General features: G+C 46.3%; 1 protein-coding gene across 2 annotated transcripts in view; it reads left to right on the forward strand.

The window, feature by feature from the left end:
* The window catches only part of PRKCB (protein kinase C beta), a 359342-nt gene that overhangs the window by 323351 nt on the left and 13461 nt on the right, over positions 1 to 22530 (forward strand). For both annotated transcript variants that reach the window (XM_049789114.1, XM_049789113.1), the window contains exons 14-16: positions 2748 to 2828; positions 3112 to 3219; positions 9137 to 9277. In XM_049789114.1, the coding sequence (XP_049645071.1) occupies positions 2748 to 2828; positions 3112 to 3219; positions 9137 to 9277 (330 nt within the window). The remainder of the gene's footprint in view (positions 1 to 2747; positions 2829 to 3111; positions 3220 to 9136; positions 9278 to 22530) is intronic.

Below are 22530 nucleotides of genomic sequence, written 5' to 3' on the forward strand. Positions count from 1 at the left end.
AAAAAAACCTCGCAGTATCGAATGGTGAATGCCAGATGATGCCATGACTAGGAAATTACAATGCACAGAAGCTGACTTTGTCCTTTAAGTCAGTGTATCTGCCTGTAAAGTCATAAAATAAGGAGATTTACATGTGGATTTTATAGTATTGAGTACCTTTGAGGAGAAAAACCTGAGAAAAGGGGGAATTTAGTTCGGTCTGTGCACTGTTTAAATTTCCCATAAGGTAAATGATTAATTTAGTACCTGAATAATTTAAAAGTAATCCTTGGGACCAGAGACATAGAACAGAGGTTAAAACCCTTGTCTTGGATCCTGGTAACCCCACATATGGTCCTTTGAGAACACTCCTGAGCACAATAAAACCAAGAATAGCCCCAGAGCATTGGGTTGGTGTGACCCAACACAACTTCCAGTCCCCTCCGCCATAAAAAGTTATCCTTTCTGGGTCAAGGAGATAACTCAAGTGCTAGCCTAGTACCAAATGCTCCCCTGAGTACCACTGAGTATAACCCTGGTCCTCCCCTCCTCGTACCTCTGGACCTAGGCATCAAACCATCAGGCCTACAGTCAGAGAATTCACAGAACCTGCAGGCAGAGCCTGTGTATCTCTGCTTGGCAAAAACTCCAGGAAAGCTCCGGCCACCAGGGCTGTTTTTCCTCTTATGCCCCCCACTGGGGGTAAAGGGGAGGGGGACAGCCTTAGGCCAGACTGTCCTTGGGTCCTTGCCAGGAGCTGGCCACCCCCAGCCCCTCAGGCCATTTTTCTCACCTCCCATGCTCTATTTTCCTTCTGTCAAAGGATTAACTTGTTAGGCTGTCAGGAGGATCAAAGAAGACATGAAGTACTTTAAAACTGTGAAAACACTTTCAAGGAGAAGTGTTCTCACAGAAAGTGTTCTGGCTGTTAATTCTCCTCAGAGGGAAATTAGGGAGGAAGTGAGGTGGGAGATGAGTTCAATACCTGGGCATATGTGGGATTGCAGACACTTTAGTGGAACAAAACAAACTGTTGTACAGACATTTCTGGTACACACTTTTTTTTTCCCTCTGAGGTGGGTGCTCAGGGTTTACTCCTGGCTCTGTGCTCTGGGGTCACTGCTGGCAGTGCTGGGGGTTAAATTTGGATCTGCCACATGCACAGTGAATACCTGACCTGCTAGACTATCTCTTGACCCCCTTGCTAATATTTTGAGGCCTAAAAAATGAGAAGCATGGATTTCACTCTTTGTAACAGGGAACATAAAAGCTTCATTTAGAAGCTGAGGAAAACTAATACTTACAAGAAATCAACTCACTTCTTCCACAGCCACATCACCGGGAAACTGAGACAGGATTCAAATCTAGATGGTCTGGCTACCAATCTGTGTTCTGGCATCTCTGAACCAGCTGGTTTTCTGTATCCACTTTCTAAGGGATGGATGAATAAGTGGAAATTCTGGGCTTTGTCATGCTCTGAGCAGCTTCTTCACAGTTTAGGCAAGCACAGAGCAGGTCCTCAATGTTATCTGAACTCTGACCCACCAGTTGTAAGTCTCAGAATGTATCTTCAGAACATCACCCAGTTAGTGACCAAAATACCTGATTAAATAGATCTATGTTGTTCCCTCAGAAGAAGCTCCATTCGCTGGTTATCGATAAAATAGATTTTGATGGTTACTGAGAAGCTACGCAGAGATTAGAAACAGAGGAGACCCATGTGCAAATGTTAGCATGGAAAATGTACATTAATAAAATGCTTTATTAAAGGGTCACATAGAAAGGAGTATTAGTAAACATGTGCAAATGAAGTTGATATGTTATTTTGGAGGGTTTAGGGAGGTATTTTTTGGCCACATCCTCTGGTACTCAGAGCTTACTCCTGGCTCTGCACTCAGGAATCTCTCCTGACAGAACTCTGGGGACCATATGGAGTGCCAGGAATCGAATCCAGGTCAGCTATATGCAAGTCAAGTGCTTTACCCACTATTCTATCACTACAGCTCCCACAAATGGAGTTAATTTGTAACAATAGCAAAAAATCAAGGAGATTGCCCTAATTTTTTTTTCTTTTTGGTTTTTGGATCACCCCCGGCAGTGCACAGGGTTTGCTCCTGGTTCTATGCTCAGAAATCACTCCTGGCAGGCTCAAGGGACCATATGGGATGCTGGGATTTGAACCACCATCCTTCTGCATGCAAAGCAAATGCCCTACCTCCATGCTATCTCTCCGGCCCCCTCAATTTTCTTTTGTGAAAGAATTATAGATGATTTTAATTTTATTCACTTATCTAGCTACCTATCTATATTTCTAAATAAATTGTAATAAGTAGGATTACATTTTTTAACTATTTAAAAACGTCTTCTCTAGGTAAAATAACATAGACATAAAATAACATAGTGTAGCAGCTGAACTGTCTCCAGATTTACACTGTGGCAGTGTTAACATGCATTTGTGTTACTGTGTGACTGTTAGGGTGTTACTAGTGAAAAACAGGGATAGTTTTTCTTCCTCCTAAGGCCACTCTGGCTGGACTAACACTTAAAATGACATTGAAAATTCTGCGTGGCTGCTACAATGTGAGTGCCTGCCTTCAGGTTCCTCGGTAAGACTGGCCAGCCCCCTCTTTCCGAAAAAGGCCTGTGACCAGGCTGAGCCTGCCAGCTGGATCCTTCCTCCACTGTAGACCCAGGCCAGGGAGGAAGGTGCCTTCCCGTGGGTGCTGAAAGGGAGAAGCAGCTGGTTGACAGCAGCCTTGTGTTTCCAGATCATTGCATACCAGCCCTATGGGAAGTCGGTGGACTGGTGGGCGTTCGGAGTCCTGCTGTATGAAATGCTGGCCGGCCAGGTAATTGAATTTTAAGTGATTTTCCAGTAAAGTCCTGCCCTCTGCCTCCCCATGGCTTCCTGGAGAGAAAATATCAGCTCACACATCTGAACCTCCTAATATACCAGCCTCAGGGGCTTCCCAAAGCTCTGGGCTCTTGTTTTTATATCTTATCCCCAGAAACCCTGGGTGTGGCCTCTCCCTGGGACCCACAGGATTAGGGGACCTGGTGGTTTGGGTTGGGGTGGGAGGTTAGGGAATCTCAGACAGAAGCCCTTGCCCTCTACTCTCCTTTGTGTTACAGGCACCTTTTGAAGGGGAGGATGAGGATGAGCTTTTTCAGTCCATCATGGAGCACAACGTGGCATATCCCAAGTCCATGTCCAAGGAGGCCGTGGCTATCTGCAAAGGGGTAAGTGAGCAGACCCTCCCCACGGGCACCTAGGGGACTCCCTGCAAATCTGCAGGCCCGGGGAGGCAGGCTTGTGCCTAGCCAGAGCAGATGGACTTATTTCTCATCTGCACAAAGCAGCCGAGAGGCCCTTCTGCACCAGAGTGGTGCTGGCTAGGATCCAGGTGCCAGCCCCAGCTCAGGAGCTGTTTATAGAATAATGAAGTGAACACAGAGGCTTTGCCCAAGAGCCAGTATTCTGGACAAGAGGGTTTAGCCTTTTTTTCTGCTCTCTCACCTCTGCACCTAGCTAACACTAAGCCTGTGTCCTAAGGCACCCTAAGGCTCCTTGGCACCCTGCCCTGATGTCCCTCAGCTTGGACCCTTGCATTGAACTTTCTGGTGTCTGCAAATCTTTTTGAGTGGTCCCAGAACACCAAGTCCAACCACCCCCCAACCCCAGCCCTCTGAAGAATATAGCTCTAAAGTAGCAGCTTTGTACCTCTGATAAAAGCAGAAAAGCAGAACCTCAAAAACCTCCCTTGAGGTCCAATGTGGCTGCCTTGAAAGGAAGCACAGGTAGGAGCATGGAAAAAGAGCGCAGCGCTGGGGGCACAGGCCTGGCTCTGCTCATCTTCTGGCACCACAGGGTTGCCTAACATAGCCATTTGTAACTCTGGTTTTCCTCAGTACTGTCGGGGTGGCCTGAGTCTCCCCAGCATCATGGGACCAGAGCAGCATCACAGCCTTGAACCCATGCACAAAACACTTGGGTCTGGTTAGCCTAGAATTGCTGGTTGGGCCCTTGCATCTCCTGAGCACTGCTTAGATGGAGCACTCTCCCCACTCAGCTCCAAGCTTGCACCTCTAACAAATAATATGCAAGCATCAAACTCCTCCTGGTTCAAAGAAAATGCTTTGATGAAGTGTGCAGGCACATTTGGATGAGGTTTTTAGTATGCCACACCCCGCCCCTGTATCTAAATGAACCTCAAAAAGTAGCCAATGTCCAGTACCTTCCATAGCCCTTCTCGAAGGAACTGTCTCATGTTATGGGGATCTGACACTTCCTTCAGGATGCTTATGTCCCTGGGGGATGGGAGTCTGGGGGACAGAGCTTCATTCAGACACAGAAAAGCCCACAGGGTCAGGACACCTGGTCTAGCAGGTGGAGACCCTGCCCTGAGCAGCTGGTTGAACAGTGCCCAAGGCATTGCCTGGAAACATTCACATGCTCTGTTTCTTGTGAAAATGCAGATTTTCATGCTCTGTTTCTTATGAAAATGCAGACTTTTTTTTTCCAATGAAGCAAGATAGATTTTATTTTTTATTTATTTTTATTTAAAACGGGCCGTGTTTCTCATTCACATTAGCACAAAGGATTGGTTATCTGCTCTATTCTTTTTTTAATATTTTTTTCTTTATTTAAACATCTTGATTACAAATATGATTGGGATTAGGTTTCAGTCATGTAAAGAACACCCCCCCCCTTCACCAGTGCAACATTCCCACCACCAATGTCCCAAATCTCCCTTCATCCAACCCTACCCCTACCTGTACTCTAGACAGGCTTTCCAGTTCTCTCATTCATTCATATGATTATGGTAGTTCTCAGTGTAGTTATTTCTATAACTGCACTCACCACTCTTTGTGGTGAGCTTCATGAAGTGAGTTGGAAGTTCCAGCCCTCCTCTCATTGTCTCTGAGGATTGTTGCAAAAATGACTTTTATTTTTCTTAAAACCCAAGGATGAGTGAGACTATTCTGCATCTCTCTCTCCCTCTGACTTATTTCACTCAGCATGATAGATTCCATGTACATCATGTATAGGAAAATTTCATGACTTCATCTCTCCTGATGGCTGCATAATATTCCATTGTGTATATGTACCACAGTTTCTTTAGCCATTCGTCTGTTGAAGGGCATCTTGGTTGTTTCCAGAGCCTGGCTATTGTGAATAGTGCTGCAATTAATATAGGTATTTTGTAGCCTGCCACCTTGCTATATGAGTCTATTGTTTCTAGAAGCTTTTTGGCAGAGTCTTTAGGGTTTTCTAAGTAGACTATCATGTCATCTGCAGACAGTGAGAGCTTGACTTCTTCCTTTCCTATCTGGATTCCCTTGATAAGGTAGATTTTATTAAACAAATTTACTTAGAAAGTCATTAGGGGAGAAAAAGAGAGGAAATATATGTCCAAGAAAGAATACCATCACTATCTACCTAAAAGAATACTGTGAAAGATCTGTAATCCACTTTGGTCAAAATAAAAATTATTAAAAAAAAAAAGAAAGAATACCAACTTTAAAGAGCAAACAAACCAAAAATGAGGAAGAGAAAGAGAAACATTATGTATTCAAGGAGAACACAGGCTTGAAGAGCCAGAAGAAAACTGATCCTGCTGTGCTCATCCCTTTCTGCCAAGCATTCTTGAGTTAGATTGGTGGCCCTTTCTGGCTTGGAAAAATGTCCAATAAATTAAAATCCTGGTCCTAGCCTTTTGCCCCAAGACCTCAGAGAAGTTACTCAGCCTCCTCTGTAGGGTAATTGATAATAGACCCTTGGGCAAGTCCTTTGTCAGTAAATAGTTAATGCAACTCAGGCACTTAAAATGATGCCTGGGCTATAATTGATGATGTTAATTCAGTTACTGGCATGTATTTGAGTTTCCTGTGATAGAATTTTTATAAGAAGAAGGGGAGATCAGGATATTCTTTACATATATTTTTGTTTTGTTTTGTTTTGTTTGACCATCCTGGGTGATACTCAAGGATTGCTTCTTGTTCTGGACTCAGGAATCACTCCTGGGAGTGCTCAGGGGACCCTATGGAATGTCAGGGATGAGACATGGGTCAGTGACATGCAAAGCAAGCGCGCTATCTACTATTCTGACTAGGCCAAAAGTTGAATACAAGGGTCCAAGGAAGCAATGTTCTTTGGCCCTGAAGTTCTGGGACTACCTGAGTCACCCCTTCAATGCCAAGGGCAATCAATGCTCAGGGGCCACATGATGCCCAGAGCCAAACCCCAGTTGGGTACTATGTCCCAGCTCTGGGGCTCAGCATCTTGAGCAAGTTGCTCTGAAACACAAAGCTTGTTTCTTTATCTTTCAAAATGGAAGACGGGCTGGAGTGATAGAACAGCAGGAAAAGTGTTTGCTTTGCACACAGACTACCCAGATTCAATCCCCAGGATTCCTTATGGTTTCAGCGCCCTGTCAGAGTGATTTTTGAGTATTGACCCAGGAGTAAGAACTGAGCATGGTGTGGCCCAAATAAAAAAAGACGATGACTCATTGACCTTGGTTTTTGAGAGCATGGAGTGGGTGAAATTAAAAGAAAGCTTTGTGCATGTGTGATGCAGGCACATGGTTGGTACTTATGGTAAGCTCAGGCTCTTCCCCATTTGCTCCCTGCCTAGACCTCCAGGGCTTGAAGTGGGCCATGAAGGAGCATCTGTTCCAGGTCAACTGTATTTAGCTTCAACTCCAATGAACAATTTCCCTAGTAGAGCAGATTTCTGCTTATTTAGGGCAGATCCCAGATAAGACTAGGGCAACTCTCGCAGTCGGGTTTGGGGACCTCTCTGAGTTGCATGGACTGAGTCCATGGCTTTTTCTTCCAGGTTGGTACTTCTAGGAAGGGCTGGTGCTCATGCCAAAATCAGGGCTTCCCCAGAATGACTGGCTCCTGGAGGATTGTGCGGGAGGTACTGTGAGGAATCAAGGGGAAAATCCAGCTGAACACAGACCAGGGGCCATGAGTGCAGAATGCAAGGACTAGGTCAACTCTTGCCAGAGCCCTAATACTTCTGCAATGGCTTTTCACTGCATTTCTGCCCACTTACGGGAACATCAAACTGGGCTTTTGAAAATAGCCACTTAGGGCTAGAGAGTTAGTATTGGAGTTAAGGCATTTGCATTGCAGGTTGCCAATTTTCTCAGCATTGTAGAAGGTCCCCCAAGTGTTGCCAGGAGTGACCACTGTGCACAGACTCAGGAATAAGCCCTCCCATGTGACCCAGCCCCTTGTACTCCCTTCTCTTCCCTTTCTTTCTCTTCTCCCTTTCTTTCCCTTCCCTTCTTGATCTTTCCCTTCCCCAGGTCAGCCACATGCCTAGCTCAGTGCTTACCATCTATGCTATCTCTCTTGCCCTGTCCCATATAGTCAACGGCTGGGAAGCTTCAGCTCAGAACCCAGGCAGAGCAGTTCTAACCAGAGCCCTCTGCTGATATCTGATGCTGCTACTGGCGAGGACCCCATAGTTCTGTCCTTCCTCCCTGTCTCACAAATGTCCAGATTCGACCCAGTTGGCTTTCCTTCCACACACCTTTCCTTGCCCAGCTGAGCCATGAATACCCCGGCATCTTAAAAATCCAGGGCTTTATTCCCTTCTCCTAGCCCTGGGCTGGAGTAAGGCTATAGGACACCCAGTTCTTGCTCTGTAGTTTGTCCTCTGAGGGAGTCCCTGCCAGTTGCTTTACCTCTTTGAGCCTCAGTTACCTTGGCATTTGAATCAAACCATCCCACCTGGGGCTTCCCAAGTTATAGTGAGAATCTAGTATAGTCTTGCTCATCAACAGCAAATGAAACCCCTGGTTCCTTTCTCTCTGGAAAATAAAGTGCATGTGGAAAATCTGTGTCTGTAGATAGGTGTAGAGGGATGGGGCTTGACAAATGACCTTTGGCAGAAATCAGGGATGAATGTCCCTGAGATAAATGTCCAGTAGAATGAGTGGAGATTGCTCATTTTGCCCCTTTACCTTCTGCAAATTTGGGGCAAAGATCTAAGGATTTTGACATCAACTCCAAGCAGCTTCTTTGACTGTGTGTTCTATTCACCTTTGTTTCCTCCTGTTTGCTTTGATTTACTTATTTTTGGTTTGGGGACCAGCAGTGCTTAAGGTTTAACTCTAGCTCTGTGCTCAGGAATCATTCCTGCTGATCTTAGAAGACCAAATAGGATTCCATAGAGTGAACTCGTGTCTACCACATGCAAAGCAAGAGGTTTACCTGATGTACTACCTCTCTTGCCCCTTGTTTGCTTCTATTTTTTTCTTTCTTTTTTTTTAAATCACCATCTTCTCCATCTTTCCTCCTGGTACCTTTGCTATAGTCTGCTGGGAGAGAGATTTATAGTGTTTTGAACGAATTCATTGACAAGAAGCCCAAGTGGTTTCACCTTTGAGCTCTGTTCTGGTTATTTAGCACTGGGGCCTAGGTAGAAAAGATTTTTTTTTATAACCAAGTGATTTAAATGAAGCACACAGGAAGCTCAGCATTGTTTATTCCAATATGCAGTATTAGAGCAATGAGCTGCACCATGTTGTGACTATTTAACAAGCTTTCAGAAAGTCATTAATTGAAACCTGGGTCTCTTGGACTAATATTTTTTTCTTCTGTTTTGTCATTTTCCCCATCCCTTTGCTGAGAACTGTCAATATTATCTGAATCAACGTGGCCTTTGCCTGGGTCCACATCCCATCTCTTTGCAGTGGGCAGAGGGGAATTGGCAGATATTAAAAACCGCTTCTCGTTCACACCAACAGTAATTGTATAAGACTCGTTCTTCAATCAAAGGCTTCTTGTGACATTTCACGCTTGAACTTCAGGACCATGTGCCGGCTTGAGCTTGGCAGATCCTCAGGGATTCTTTGGGAGATGAGAACCGGCAGCACTGTCCAGTGGGTCTTCCTTTTACAAAGCCCTGGCTTAGCCAAGTCTTCCTGGGGTGAAAAGCCCTCAGAGGAAAGCAAATCTGAACTCCACCATGCATTCTTGCCTCGCCTACAGAGCGGTCATTTCTGACTGTCCTTTTCTCCTCTTAACCCATGGCACTGCAATGTGTGTTTGCTAATCCATGTTAAGTGTGAGCCACCCATGGTACTTGCCAGCACTTTCCAGTTCTTCCAATTCAGCATGACCCCTTTGTTTCTTGCAGCTGATGACTAAACACCCGGGGAAACGTCTAGGTTGTGGCCCCGAAGGTGAACGAGACATCAAGGAACATGCATTTTTCCGGTATATTGACTGGGAGAAACTTGAACGCAAAGAGATCCAGCCCCCGTACAAGCCCAAAGCCGTAAGTACTCACTTCTCTCAGCGTGTCAGCTGCACGCTTCTTCCTCTCCGGCTCCCACAGTGGGTACAGGAGGTGGGGGCACATCTTGACATCCCTCCTTGCCAGTGAGCCTAAAAGTGTCCCTAGATTTTGTCCAAGGCCAAGGGCTACCAAGAAAAAGGGGAGGAATTTCCCTTCTCAACAGAGAGCCTGACATTTGTCTGTTTGGGAAAGATAATTTGCCTAGATCAAGGTTTGATTTGATGGACTCACATTCAGTACCGTCTTCCTTGGCAAACTCTGGGCTCCCTGTTCGGTGGTGAGGGGAGTTCTTTTCCGTTTTGGACAGGGATAAAGAAACTGATTTCGCGGTTGCTCTCCACACCCTCTCCTGCAACTGTGTCATTTTCTCTTCCTACTGACATTGAAAAGGTCATGTTGTTTATCTCAACAGTATTTAAATTTAATTCGGAAAGGTATCCTCCATCTGAATCAGCGAGTAAGGCAGTCCTGCCAGCTGCCTCCTCCCCATGGCGGAACAGAATGAAACAGGAGTCAAGGCTGGTACAGAGCTGGGGGGGTCAAAAGGGGGGACTTTGAGGTGATTTTTCTCACGTTTTCCATGGGTATGTGGTGTGTGTGCTCTCTTAAGGGGTTCCCATTACTGAAACTCAGTGGAGAACCCTTGTGAGCACCCAAATTCTTCACTCTAAAGCTGTCTAGATCCTTTCTCTGTTAGACTAAGCAAAGTGGAAACCTGGGGCTTTATTATGAGTCTGGAGGCTCCCCTTGAGTTGAGGCTGAAAAGTGAACATAAAATTGTTATTAAAAACCAAAGTTCGGATTTGATCCCCAGCATCTCATATGGTCCCCCGAGCCTGCCAAGGGTGATTTCTGAATATAGAGTCAGGAGTAACCCCTGAGTGCTGACAGGTTTGGCAAAATTAATTAATTAATTAATTAATTAATTAATTAATTAATTAAAACAAAGTTATGAAGCCAGAAAGATAGTAAAACAGCTTGCATTGCAGCTGACCTGAGTTCAATTCCCAACACCCCATATGATTCCTCGAGTTCCACTAGGAGTGACTCCTAAACACAGAGATAGGAGTAAGTGCTAAGCACTGTCCACCAAAAATTAATAAATATATGATTCCCAAAGTTGTGGTTAGCAGAAAGAACACAGAACTTAATGCACTTGCCTTGCATGTGACTGACCCCAGTTTGAGCCCTGGCACCACATGGGGTCCCCTGAGCACTGACAGAAGTGATCCCTGAGTTCAGAGTTCTGAGTACCACTAGATGTGGCCCAACCCTCCTCCAAACTCCACATCCCAGAAAATACTAGGAAGTTGTAAAGAACTTGGGAATTTAGAGGAGTAAAGTGGCAGTTTCTTATCATTAATCCAATTTTTTTTTTACCACATACAGCATGATATATATGTAACAACATCTTACTTCCTCCCTATGATGGATGTAAGCAGGAAGGAGGCTCAGGGAGGTTAAGCACCTGGGTTGCGGTCACTCAGCCACATATGTAGGACCAGTTTCTAGCTCCAGACTGCCACCCAGATAGAGACACTCTTGGGTGGAGGCATCAGACTTGTCATCTGGGAAAGCCTCATATCATGTGCAGCTTCACACCTCCTTCTCATCCAGACCTGGTCTCTCCCAGGCTTCTTGGTGTGGAGTGACTCCCTGGCACCTCAGCCTCCCCAGAGCAGCTCGCCTGGTGTCCATTCTCTTGTCAGGCACTTCTTTCTTGGTGTTTCTCCTGTGGAATATGACAAGATGGTCTGATGCTCCTGAATCCCGAGGTTTCTAGGCCAAACTTCCCATCTGTCCTCACCTGCAAGCAGGCTGCCTAGAATAGTGCCTCCGGGCGCCCTTTTTCCTTCCAGGTAATCAGCTTCCTGCATAAAGCACAGATGGGGATGGGGCTGTGGGGATGAAGCCCAGAATTTCTCATGATGTGTGACCCTCAATGAACCCAATGAGGCTCACAGGCTCTTGATTCTCAAGAGATGGCAAACTTGTACACCAAGTTGGCAAGTCTTTTTGCATCAGAGGCTCATTTGGATGTTGCATTGGGGACATTAAGGGTGGATCATCAATTCTTTGAGTGATACTGGGGGCCTTTCAAGCAGTGCTCAGGAGTTCTGGAGTCCCATCGATGATTCTTGCACACACACACACACACACACAAACACACACACACACACACACACACACACACACACACACACAAAGTTCAACATAGAGAATAAGATGCTGCTCAGGCTCTGCACTAGCAGAGCCAGCCAGGACATCCAGGGACCTCCAGCACACCATGCTGCTCAGGAGACCCTAAAGTGCCAGGAACTGAATTTGATTGGGCATATTCTAGGTATGTGTTTTAACTGCTGTATGACATCATGGACCAATCATTTTTTGGGGGTGAGGCCTGACTGGTGCCCTCTCAGACAGTTCCTAGGAGGCCCACTTATGGTTCTCAGCAAACTGGGCCTATGATTCAATGTAAAGACTCAAGGAGTCACTTGAATCAGTGCTCTGACATTGTGTCTGGAACTGCCCAGGTCACTCTGGCAGTGCTCAGGGCCTCCAGGGCTACACCTTGCAATTTGGAGGGAGGGACCTCTAGAGTCACAGAGAGAATCCTGCTTAACTGGAAGCAAGGCCTGAACCTTAACCCCTGTACTCTCTTTTCAGTCCAAGTTGGTTCTTTTTGTGGCTGGGTGATGTTTTGAACAATATCAAAGGTTATAGGGTCATGGAGGGGAAGATATCATCATCTTTTTTATGATGTCCCTGTGTACCCAAGCGTGTGGGGAGGAGCCGTACATGTCCTAGGCCATGTCCCCTCTGCATGGCCCCATTTGGAGAACAGTAAAAGGTAGTTCAAAGAGAAAAGGCAGTTCTCAGTGCTGGAAACTGGGAAGTCAAAGGTGAGGCATGCAAGTCATTGAAGTCTTAGAATCTAGGTCCCCTTTCTCTCCCCCATTAGAGGGAGATGTAGAGGCTCTCTTCCCTGGCAGCTCTGAGACCACTGCCCTTTGGGGGACATCCGGTTGGGAAAACAGTGGTTTCAAAGTACAATGCATGGGACCAGTAGCTTTTAAATCCCAAGGGACCTAACAAGTCAGTGGTACTTGCCTGGCAGGAAACATTCTGAGATCAGGCAGAAGCCAGAGTCTCAGCAGCAGTGGTTCTGGAGAAGAGAACCTGGTTTACTCTCCATCAGAGTGGTGGCTGCCAGGGCTACATCAAAGATTCAGAGACCCCTGGGGCTCAGACTGGCCTGGAATTGTAAGAAGCACAAGTTGTGCTCTCTCCACTTCCAACTTCCGAATGCCAGCTTCTTCTAAATTCAGCCCTGACCAGCCTCACGTCCATTTTCAGTGGCTAAAGTGAGCCAAGTAGTTCTGGGCTGGGCTGACCAAGACCCCCACTCAGGGAGATAGGTTCTGCCTCACCCTCTCCTCCTCAGCATCTTTCTAGAAATCTCACATGCTCTTTGATGTATCAGCCACAGCCACCAGTTACAGTTTAATTAAATACTTCCTTTGTCCCTTTGTGACCTTTGAAGTGTAGTTATTCAAAGCCAGGCCACACTGAGCCAGCTCCCCTCAGTCCCATTAGTGACCACCAGGGCCTACTCTGTCTGTGTGAGGTTTCAGAATGACCTTCAAATCCTAGTCCCACACACAGTACAAAAAGGTCAAATGCCCACTGCTCTGCCACTGCAGTAAGCACTACCAGCCTGTGGAACAACTATAGGCCTGCAGGGCAAAATGGCGGGCTAGAGTGATAGTACAGGGGAAGGGCACTTGCCTTGCATGAGTTTGACTCAGAGTTGATTCCTAGCATCCCATATAGTCCCCTGAACACTGCCAAGAGTGAACCCTAAGGGCAGAGCCAGTAGTAAACCCTTAAAACTGCTGGATGTTACACCCCACCCCTCCAAAAATGTTGAAGTTCACCAGTTCCCTAGCTGTGTAATTGTGGTTATGAAAGGTCTAATCCAGTACCTGGTTCACTGAATTGTCTCGGCAAAGGGGCCTCTTTCTGGCTTGGATTATGAGCAAAAAACCCAATGAGGACTGACAACAGGACCCTTCACAACCTCCCCGGATAAGGCAGCTGCCAATACACCTTGGGCCTGAACTCCTTCATCACTCTACATGGGACTGTGGAAGTGCAGAGATGGGCTAAGCTCCCTCATGTCCAGATAATCTATGCTGAGAGAAACAACAGGAACTGCCTGGGATGTCCTTAGACACAGACACAATTAGGGATTGTGACTACAGGCATGCCCCCTTATGCTTTTCATCCAACCTGCAGATTCCCCTGCCACGGCAGAAGCTCAAGATGCTGGCCAGAATGATACTCTGGCATCCTATATGGCCCCCTGAGCACTAGTAGGTAAAATTCCTGAATGCAGAGCCAAGAGTAACCCCTGCACACCACTGAGTGTAGTTTAAAAACTAAAAATAACAAAACACACAGAAAAACAAACAACAACAAAAAGAAACATACGCAAGCCCCAGAGCCCTGCCCCTGCCTAGAAGATGTACCTCCCATGCCTTCTTGTGCAGTGGTCATGTGCCAGGAAGGTGCTATAAGGCTTGTTTATGCATGTTATTTATGAGAGTTCATTGTGGGGAGATGCAGCAATAGCTTAGGATTCTATTCAACCTTCAGTGGAGGTGCTATTATTGGGGGTTTATTAAAATCACCTTTCGTGGGTGCCTTGTGTTGCTCTCACTATTGTGACAAGGAAGCTGCGAGTCTCATTACAGATGCAGTGAGCACACTCCTTCACTATTCTGTTTCAGGGTGGTTTTATTTTTTAGCAGATATCGAACAGTGTCATCCTCTGCCGAGGATAATGCCTATTCCTTAGCACCATGGCCTTGGGGTAGGGGTGGTGTTGTTGCTCCTAGAACCAATATTTCTGAGATCCCCTCACTTCCCTGCTCAGTTCATGCAAAATCTCCCACCTGGGGTGTCCAAAGCTCTTCTTCGTGCTCACTTTACCTTTCGACTTCTGGTGCTTCACACCCCTTTCTCATCCAGCCCTGCCCCTTCAGAAATTTGTTCCTTTCTTAATGGGAGCTTGCTGTCAGCCTGTACACAGTACACCACCTCCACCCCCATCCCACTGTCTCTGCTGGTTCAGTCTGTCTTTTCAAGCAGCTGGGAGCCTGACTAGGTCCATTCCGATTCCCTGACTCACTGAGGATCAGCTCTGCCCAGGTGCCTGGTTATTCTCACCGAGGAAGGACTCTCATGAATGTGTGATGTGGAGAGGGGAGGAGAGGACCACAGAGCCCACTGGGGTTAGGAAGAAGGACACTACAGGGAGTGGGATTGGACACGGCTGTGTTTCTCTGGTGCAGCAGGGTGTCACAAATAAATTGGTTGTTGTGGAAGTTCCTGCCCTCCTGGAGAAAGGACTATAATTTGGGTGCTGAACTATAACTGTCACTGCCACCATTGATTGTGCAGTGGGTGCCGAGTTGTGCCCATGAAGGATTCTGAGCATGGCTCTTTAGCTCAGAGTGGAAAAGACGCCTTCCTGCACCATTGCTATGCAGTTTTGGTTTTTTTGTTTTTTTTTTTTTGTTTTGTTTTGTTTTGTTTTTTTTTGGCCTGCAATTGCTTCTTGGGTTCATTGACTCTTTTTCCCCCTTCCTCTTCCCTTCCCTTTGTTGTGGTTGCAACAATGCAACCAAGATGCTTTGGGAGGACTGAGTTGGGTAGCGGGGTGCACTACTGGCTGCCATGAAGATGTAGTCCTTGCACATACCTGGCTGAGAGCCAGAGATCACATCCTCTGTCATGGTTCCAGGAGTCCAGAATTAGAGCCACCAGCTCTGAGCTAGAAGGAATATGAGAATCCCACACTGGAAATCAAACTCATGGTCCCAGGTTAGCAAAGTAGGTAGTTTTATTTTGGGGGTTGTTTGGGGCCATGAAACCATCTCCTGGGGCCCTAATGCTGCTGCTTGGACTTCCAGGGATACACACCAATCCCTCAGTTAACATGGGAATCTGATTTTATAATAGAGTATGGGCTAATGCCCAAAAACAATAGAGACAATAGAGCCAGGAAGACCAGTCCATGGTAGGAAGCTTGCCACAAAGAGCAGGGAAGTGCAGTTAGGGCGGAGAAGGGGTTACTGTGACAATAATATTTGGAAATGTCCACTCTGGACGAGAATTGGGTGCTGAAAGGAAGTAAAGTGATGGACATGATACCCCTTCAGTAACAATATTACAAACCACAGTGTCTAAAAGGCATGAGAAGAGGGGGCAGAAAGAAAGAAAAAAAGAGAGAGAGAAATAGAGAAATAGTCATAGAGACAGGCAGGAAGAAAACTGGAAGAAAATTATGTCAGGAAATGTGTATTGAGAAGGGAAATGTGTATTGGATACCGTATAACTGAAATTCAATCATAACAACTTTGTAATTGTGTATCTAATGGTGACTCAATTGAAAATTTTATCTTAAATATGTGGAATGGTGGGGCTGGAGCCATAGCACAGGCTATGGCTATAAATGCAAGGCATTTACCTTGCAAGCAGCCAACCTGATTACGAGCAACCCATATGGTCCTCTGAGCCTGACAGGAGTGAAGCCCGAGTACTGCCAGGTGTGGCCCTAAAGCAAAGCAAAAAAATGTGGAATGGGTTGAATCTGCTCATGTATGGGAATTCACTGCAGGCCAATGGCATTTGGGGGACCCCAGTGTGGGGGCAGGGGTAAAGGGCAGGGCCTGGCTGAGCTAGTGTGTGTGCCAGGCAGGGGCTGGCCTAGGAACAGCTGCTCAATCTCATTCTACACCAAAGCTGCCATGTCAGTGGTTCAGGCTGCCATATACAGTGGGTCAAGCGTGCTTGTGTACTGTGGGGCCAACTGTCTACTGGCTGAGTGTGCTAGGGTGGTGGAGGGGTCCATCAGAAAGAGGCCTGTTCGGGTTCTCTCCTCTGGTGCTAGGACCTGCCTGTTCTAGTGCTAGAGACACAGCAATGAAAATCAGATCTCTGCCAATGTGGGACTGTTACTCCAGAGGAGCAAGCAGGTATTAAACCTAGCACCCATGAATTGGCCGTAATCACAATATGAATGATGGAGGGATGGGAATGGGGGAGCTGGGTTGGCGGGGGGGAATGCTGCAATTTGATACAGTGAGTGGAATGCCTGGTGAGAAACTGACATTTCAACAAAGATGGGAGAAGGGAGCCTCATATCTCCCAGGAGAGGAGGAAATTGGCTTAGGTGATACAAAGGTACAATGGTCTGGGAGACATGGAATCAAATCAGAGGAACATGGAATCAGGGCGTTATAGGATCAAGCCATGGCTTTGAGCCATGGGAAAGAGGGACCACAGGAGGGCTGATGGCTCAGATCTTTGCAAGACCTTTGACTTTCACTCAGCTGTGGGGGGGTGTCTGTGGACCAAAAACGTTCATGAGTGGGGCTCATGAAAGCTGCTCTAGCCTCTGCCTCCACAAGAGTGAAGTCAGAAGAACAGTGATAGCCCACGCAGGAGATGGTGAACAAGGCATAGACAGGACAGAGCTTCTTGGGAGTTCTAGCTTTTTCAGCTTGGCATCCCCTAGTATCCGAAAGCTCCTGGCACTGGCACCACCAAAATTGCCCATGAGATAGGGCAGAATATTTGAAGAGACCCTGCCACTACAGTTGCCTTCCTCTTTACCCTTTGAGTATCATACATAAGCCACTCAAAGCTTGGGATGAAGCAGGAAATGCTCACTAGGGAGCTGGCTAGGAACAGATGAGGTGATTGTTCTGAATGCTCAACTTAGGAAAGACACAGCCCCGCAGGGAGTCAGACTTCTGCTTGCCCTGGAAGCAGATGAAGATGTGCTGGCTAGAGATAGTGACCCTTTGAGTGGCCCTGTGTCCTGCCAGAGTGACCCTGTTTGGTGGCAACATCTTCGGTCACGTAGCATATGTCTGGCTGGTGTCGTGGTTCTGATTGTGATGCTGGATGTAAATGGTACTGGGTTTCCTCTGTGTGACTCATCTGAATGAAACTCCCACATCCAGGAAGCTTCTTCAGGTCCACTCCGAAAAGTAGGAAGTTTTACTCTGAAGTCTGGGCTGCAAGACTCCATCCCCCTCCCCACACACACACAAGGAAATAGCAAACTGAAAAGAACAACAAAGTGGGGCCCTAGGACAGCCCAATTCATTGCAGCTTATTGATTCTTAGAAGTTGGGGTAGGAGTTGGGAAGATAGTATAGCAAGGAAGGAGTTGGGGTCAGGGTTGGGCAGCTTGGCCTCTTTGTTTGATCCCCAACATCCTATATAATTCCCAAATCCCCACCAGAAGTGATCCCTGAATGCAGAGCCAGAAGTCAGCTCAGAGCATTGCCTGGTGTGGCCCCCCAAAATAACCAAAAATGAAGTCAGCCTGAAATTAGCTCATGTGGCTTAGGGTGCCCAAAGTTGGCCCATGTGGTGACCAGTTCACTCTGGGTCTACATGGGCCACCATGTGGTCTGATGCACTCATGACTGGCTTGTCTCCCCCTCCTCCACAAGACTCTGCTCACCCCATACCCCACATCAACAGGCCATCCTTCCTGCTCTTGTTGCTGAACTCATTTCTCCTGAAATCCTGTAAACTGTTGAGGCATATCAGGAAGCCTCCAGAACTGACAGGTTGGAAAAGAAGAGTCTCTTTTCCTCCTGTTCCATTTCATTCTGGCCTTTCTGTGGATATTGTATCCAAACACTACAGAGGGGATCTGAGTGCATCCTCCGGAAGTCTCTGGACTGAAGCACTTTCAGAAAGTAAATCATGTTTATCTGGCTTGGCGTCTTGGCGATTCTGTCATTTGTAAATACTATTTATGTAGCAGAGGTCAGAAGCTTCAAGTCCGGCCTTAATGGACTTCAGTGCTGTTCGTGCAGCATTTTCCTCCAAGCCCAATTGCCCTTTGTACCACAGAGTGACAGAGAGAGAGAGAGAGAGAGAGAGAGAGAGAGAGAGAGAGAGAGAGAGAGAGAGAGAGAGAGAGAGAGAGAGAGAGAGTTTGATGTGCTGGTATTTCGAATTTAAGCAAGCCACAAAATGTGACCTTCATATATTTGCTTTAAAAAAAACAACTCCCCATTCAAGGCTTATGAAAAGGATCTGGCTTTTACTTAATATGATTTATTGAAGAATAGAACTGGCTCTTCCCAAAGTGTCAAAAGCCCAAAGAGGACCTTTTTAATTTTTCTTAAAATAAAAAAAATAGGGGTCAGAATGATAGCACAGTGGGGAGGGCATTTGCCTTGCATGCAGCCAACCTGGGTTCCATCCTGGCATCCTATAATTCTCTCCTTAGCTTGCTAGTAGTAATTTCTGAGCACAGAAATTATAGTAATTTCTGAGTAATTCCTGAGCACCACTGGGTGTGACCCAAACCCCATAAACAAACAAATGAACAAACAAATAAATAAATCACGGAATTTAAAATCCTCATGAAACCTCATGAGACCTCATGATTGTGTGTGTTTGAGGACACTGGTTACATGTATGCCAGATGCTGTATTAAGACCCTTCCAGGATTCCCTTCCCTCCCTTCCTGTCCTTCTCTCCATTCCCTTCCATTCATTCCCTTCTTCTCTCCCCTTCTTTCCATCTTTTCCCTTCCTTCCCTTTCTTCCCTCTACACTCTTCCACATTCCCCCCCAAAAAAAAGACCCTTCCAGGCCTTACCTCTGACCCCAGGTCACAGACTGAACCATGGGGGCTCAGGAAGATCAGAAACAGTTCAAGGCTTGGCATCTGGAACTGGGAGGACTCAAACCACGGCTGTAGGGCCACTGGCATGGTTAGATAATAAGGACCTGCCCCCTCCCTTCAGCTCTATGCCCGCATCCCCTGAAGAGCCCTGGTTCACACACACCAATGAATGGGAGTATGTCTCCCCAGTAAGAGCGAAAAGACTCTCCTTTTTGAATCCTCCTGATACACATGATTTTCAATGTATTATTTTTTAAAAAAAAAAAAACACAACTATTAAAACAAACAAGTAGCCTATTTGCACCTTTTTCAATTCACTGGCAGGATTTTCAAAGATGCAAATCTCTTCTTGGTACTCAAGGCTGATTCCCAGGCGAAGGCTTCTAACAGCTGCTGGTGATCCCTGATTCTGGAGGGACATGTAACAGCATTTAAAATGAGGCCTTCAGGGGCCTTCACAACCCTGGCCCCCAGCTTGGGGTTAGTTGTTCCTTTGGCTCTCTGGGGTGTGTGGTATTCGCAGAGCTGAATCTAATTACTAAGCTGCTTCATATTAGGAAAAAAGCCAGGAATTGAGCCTCTCGAGTGCTGTGTGTGTGTGTGGGGGGGGGTCTCTCTGACTCTCCTCGTCTAACTTTCTATCTCTTTGTCCATCCACCCACCCACCCATCCAAAAATCTCATATAAGCATCTTAGCAGTAAATTAAACCCCAAATTCCTTCCAGTGACTCCCTTGGCAGGAGCCAGGGCCAAGTGAAGTTCGAAATCCCTTGCCAGGGTTTGACTTTGAGCTGTCCCTTGGCAGGGACACCAACAGTTAGAATGTAAATGGTAGAAAGGATGATCACATGGTGGAGAGGCCTGAAACCATTTGGTTTCTGTCTGGCAGTAACCTCCAAAGGAGAATAGAAGTGAAGGATTGAGAGGTGTCTGAGAAATGGCCTGCAAGTCCTTGATGGGCGGGCAGCCAAGGCCCACCTGGAGATTTGTTTAAGCCACTTAAACAGAATAGAACAGGCCCAGGGTGAGAAAACGGATTCCTTCAAGGAAGAGAGGATCTTATTAAGAACACTCTTGACAACAATAACAATAAAACGGGCCAGACACATCCTCTTCAGTTATTCCATTTTACAAGGCACAAAACACATTGTTTTACTGCCCTCATTTGATCCTCTTAACAAACCCACAAAGTTATTGCTAGGATTTGGATTGCATCCCTCGATGGGGAACAATACCAACTCAAAGTAGTTAAGTCACTTGCCCGAGATCACATAGTGAGAAAGTCCTAGTGCCCTTTAAGTGAGTGTCCCTTCTGTGCTGATTTCATGTCTTCACTCTCAGGACTCTTTCTTGGGCACCAGAAGACTTCAGACCTCAGTCCTGTTATCCTTGTAGGTCAGGGGTCTCAAACTCAATTTACCTGCGGGCTGCAGGAGACAAAGTCTTGATCCTTGAGTGCAAAGTCAGTAGTAAGCCTTGAACATTGGAGGGTGTGACCCAAACAACTAAAACAAAACAAAACAAAAAAGATTCCTCTAGGGCAGGGCCACAAAATGTTGTACGGAGGGCCTCAAACAACCCACGGGCCACGAGTTTGAGACCCCTGTTGTAGGTCCTGTTTACAAAGACCAGTCTTGTCCTGAAACTCTGAAGCATGGAGCTTAGTCTTCTGGGAAGAGCCTGGGGTATGCTCTTCAGTCTCTGTGCCCTATCGGGAGAGGGGGGCTTGTGTCACCTGTACACATAGGTGTACACATAGGGTACAGGCTCAACCCTTATCCTAACCAGACAGCTAAGAAGCTGGAAAGGTGGGTTCTCCAAGAAAAACTACTGCATTATTGAGAGAATAAAGTGGAACCCCTGCCCTGAACTTGCTAAGCAGCTGTGTCCATACACCCCTGACTGTCCTGGCTTAATTCTTCTCAGTTCAGATACCTTACGTCTTCTTGATTTTAAGAAAACCAGCCTGTACCCAGAACAATTACATGGGGACTGAGGTGCTTAAATTTTTCACTGAAGACACTGGCAAATGAATGGAGCCATTAGTACTTGAAGGCTAGTTTATTCAGAGCCACTTCAATCACTTTAGCATACATGGTGGAGAGCCAAGAAGAAAAAGACAATCCTCTATTCATGCAGGAGAAAATATTGGGTTTTATTGGGATATTTTTTGTACTGCTAAGTAGGCAGAGCAATAAAGTCATGATTTTACAGTCACTGTGGAAAAAACTTCCTCCCAGCCCTCAGAGCTACAGACTAAAATGTTAGCACTCTGAAACTGGTGGAATTACATACGTTTTTCTTGGTGCTTTGGAATAACTGGCTGGTTTCTACATGTAGACAATATTTGTAGAAGAGCTGGATTGTTTGTCCAATCTGGGGTCAGATTGAAGTCAGAGATGTGAGTTCCTATTCCTGCTCCTTCCTGAGCTATAAGACTAGGTAGAATTGTTGGGCAAGCTAAGATTCTGGTGCTTGGGAAACAGTTACTCAGTCTCTGGACATGAGCCATGAGTTCCTTTCATTTCTTGAACCTGGTTGTGAGTCCTCAACATATGGTGGGGAACCAGAATATTCACAGAAAAGCAGAGAAACAGATGCACCATTATAGGTCAGGCTACAGGGTAAATTATGCCCCCCATTCTCTTGAGAAGAGTGAAGGGAGATGACTGTGGAAGAACAACAAGGGGACTGCTATTCTCCCCAGGGAAAAAAGTGAAGGAGGAGGGGCTGGATCCATAGGCTATTAGGTAAGGCTAACCTGGGTTCACCCCTGACATCTCCTATGAATCCTCGAGTCCTATAAGTCTTTATCGTCCCCTACCATCTTCTAGCACACTTGTACATGACCCAAAAGGGCCAGAGTCCGCAGCAAAGGTGCAGCTCTGAACAGTTGAGCCAAATGTTTCCATTGTCTGTTCTTAGTCCCCCCACCCCCCTTTGCTTTCTCAGTCAGCACCCCCTCACATGCCCTACAGATATATCTTGCTTGGTAGAGCACAGGCCTTGCATGTGTGGTGTACTAGGTTCCCCCCGCCCAGCAACACCCAGTGTGTTCCTCCAAATAGCATTTTTTATTCTTATTCCCAAAGAACAATACCTTTTTGCTACTTATATTTGACAAACACAGCCAAACATAAAAGAAATTAAAATGAAATCATATGAAACTCTCCTCCTGATTACTTAGACATATGTGTTTTCTGGTTTATAGAAGGAACTGTATTGTGTTCACTATTACATAAAACTGTCACTTAATGGGGCCCCATGATAATAGAGCAGGAAGGGCACTTACCCTGCCTATAGCTGACCCGGGTTTGATCCCTGGCATCTTATGTGTTTGCTCAAGCAATGCCAGGAGTGATACCTGAGTGCAGAGACAGGAGTAAACCCTGAGCATTGCAGGGTATGATCCAAAGATCAATTAAAAAAAAAAACAGTCCCTTAATATTCTTCCACATCTGGGTGGTGACATGGCACAGTGGGTAAGGTGCCTGCCTTGCATGCAG

Source organism: Suncus etruscus, chromosome 15, assembly GCF_024139225.1.
Source record: "Suncus etruscus isolate mSunEtr1 chromosome 15, mSunEtr1.pri.cur, whole genome shotgun sequence".
Classification (NCBI taxonomy): domain Eukaryota; kingdom Metazoa; phylum Chordata; class Mammalia; order Eulipotyphla; family Soricidae; genus Suncus; species Suncus etruscus.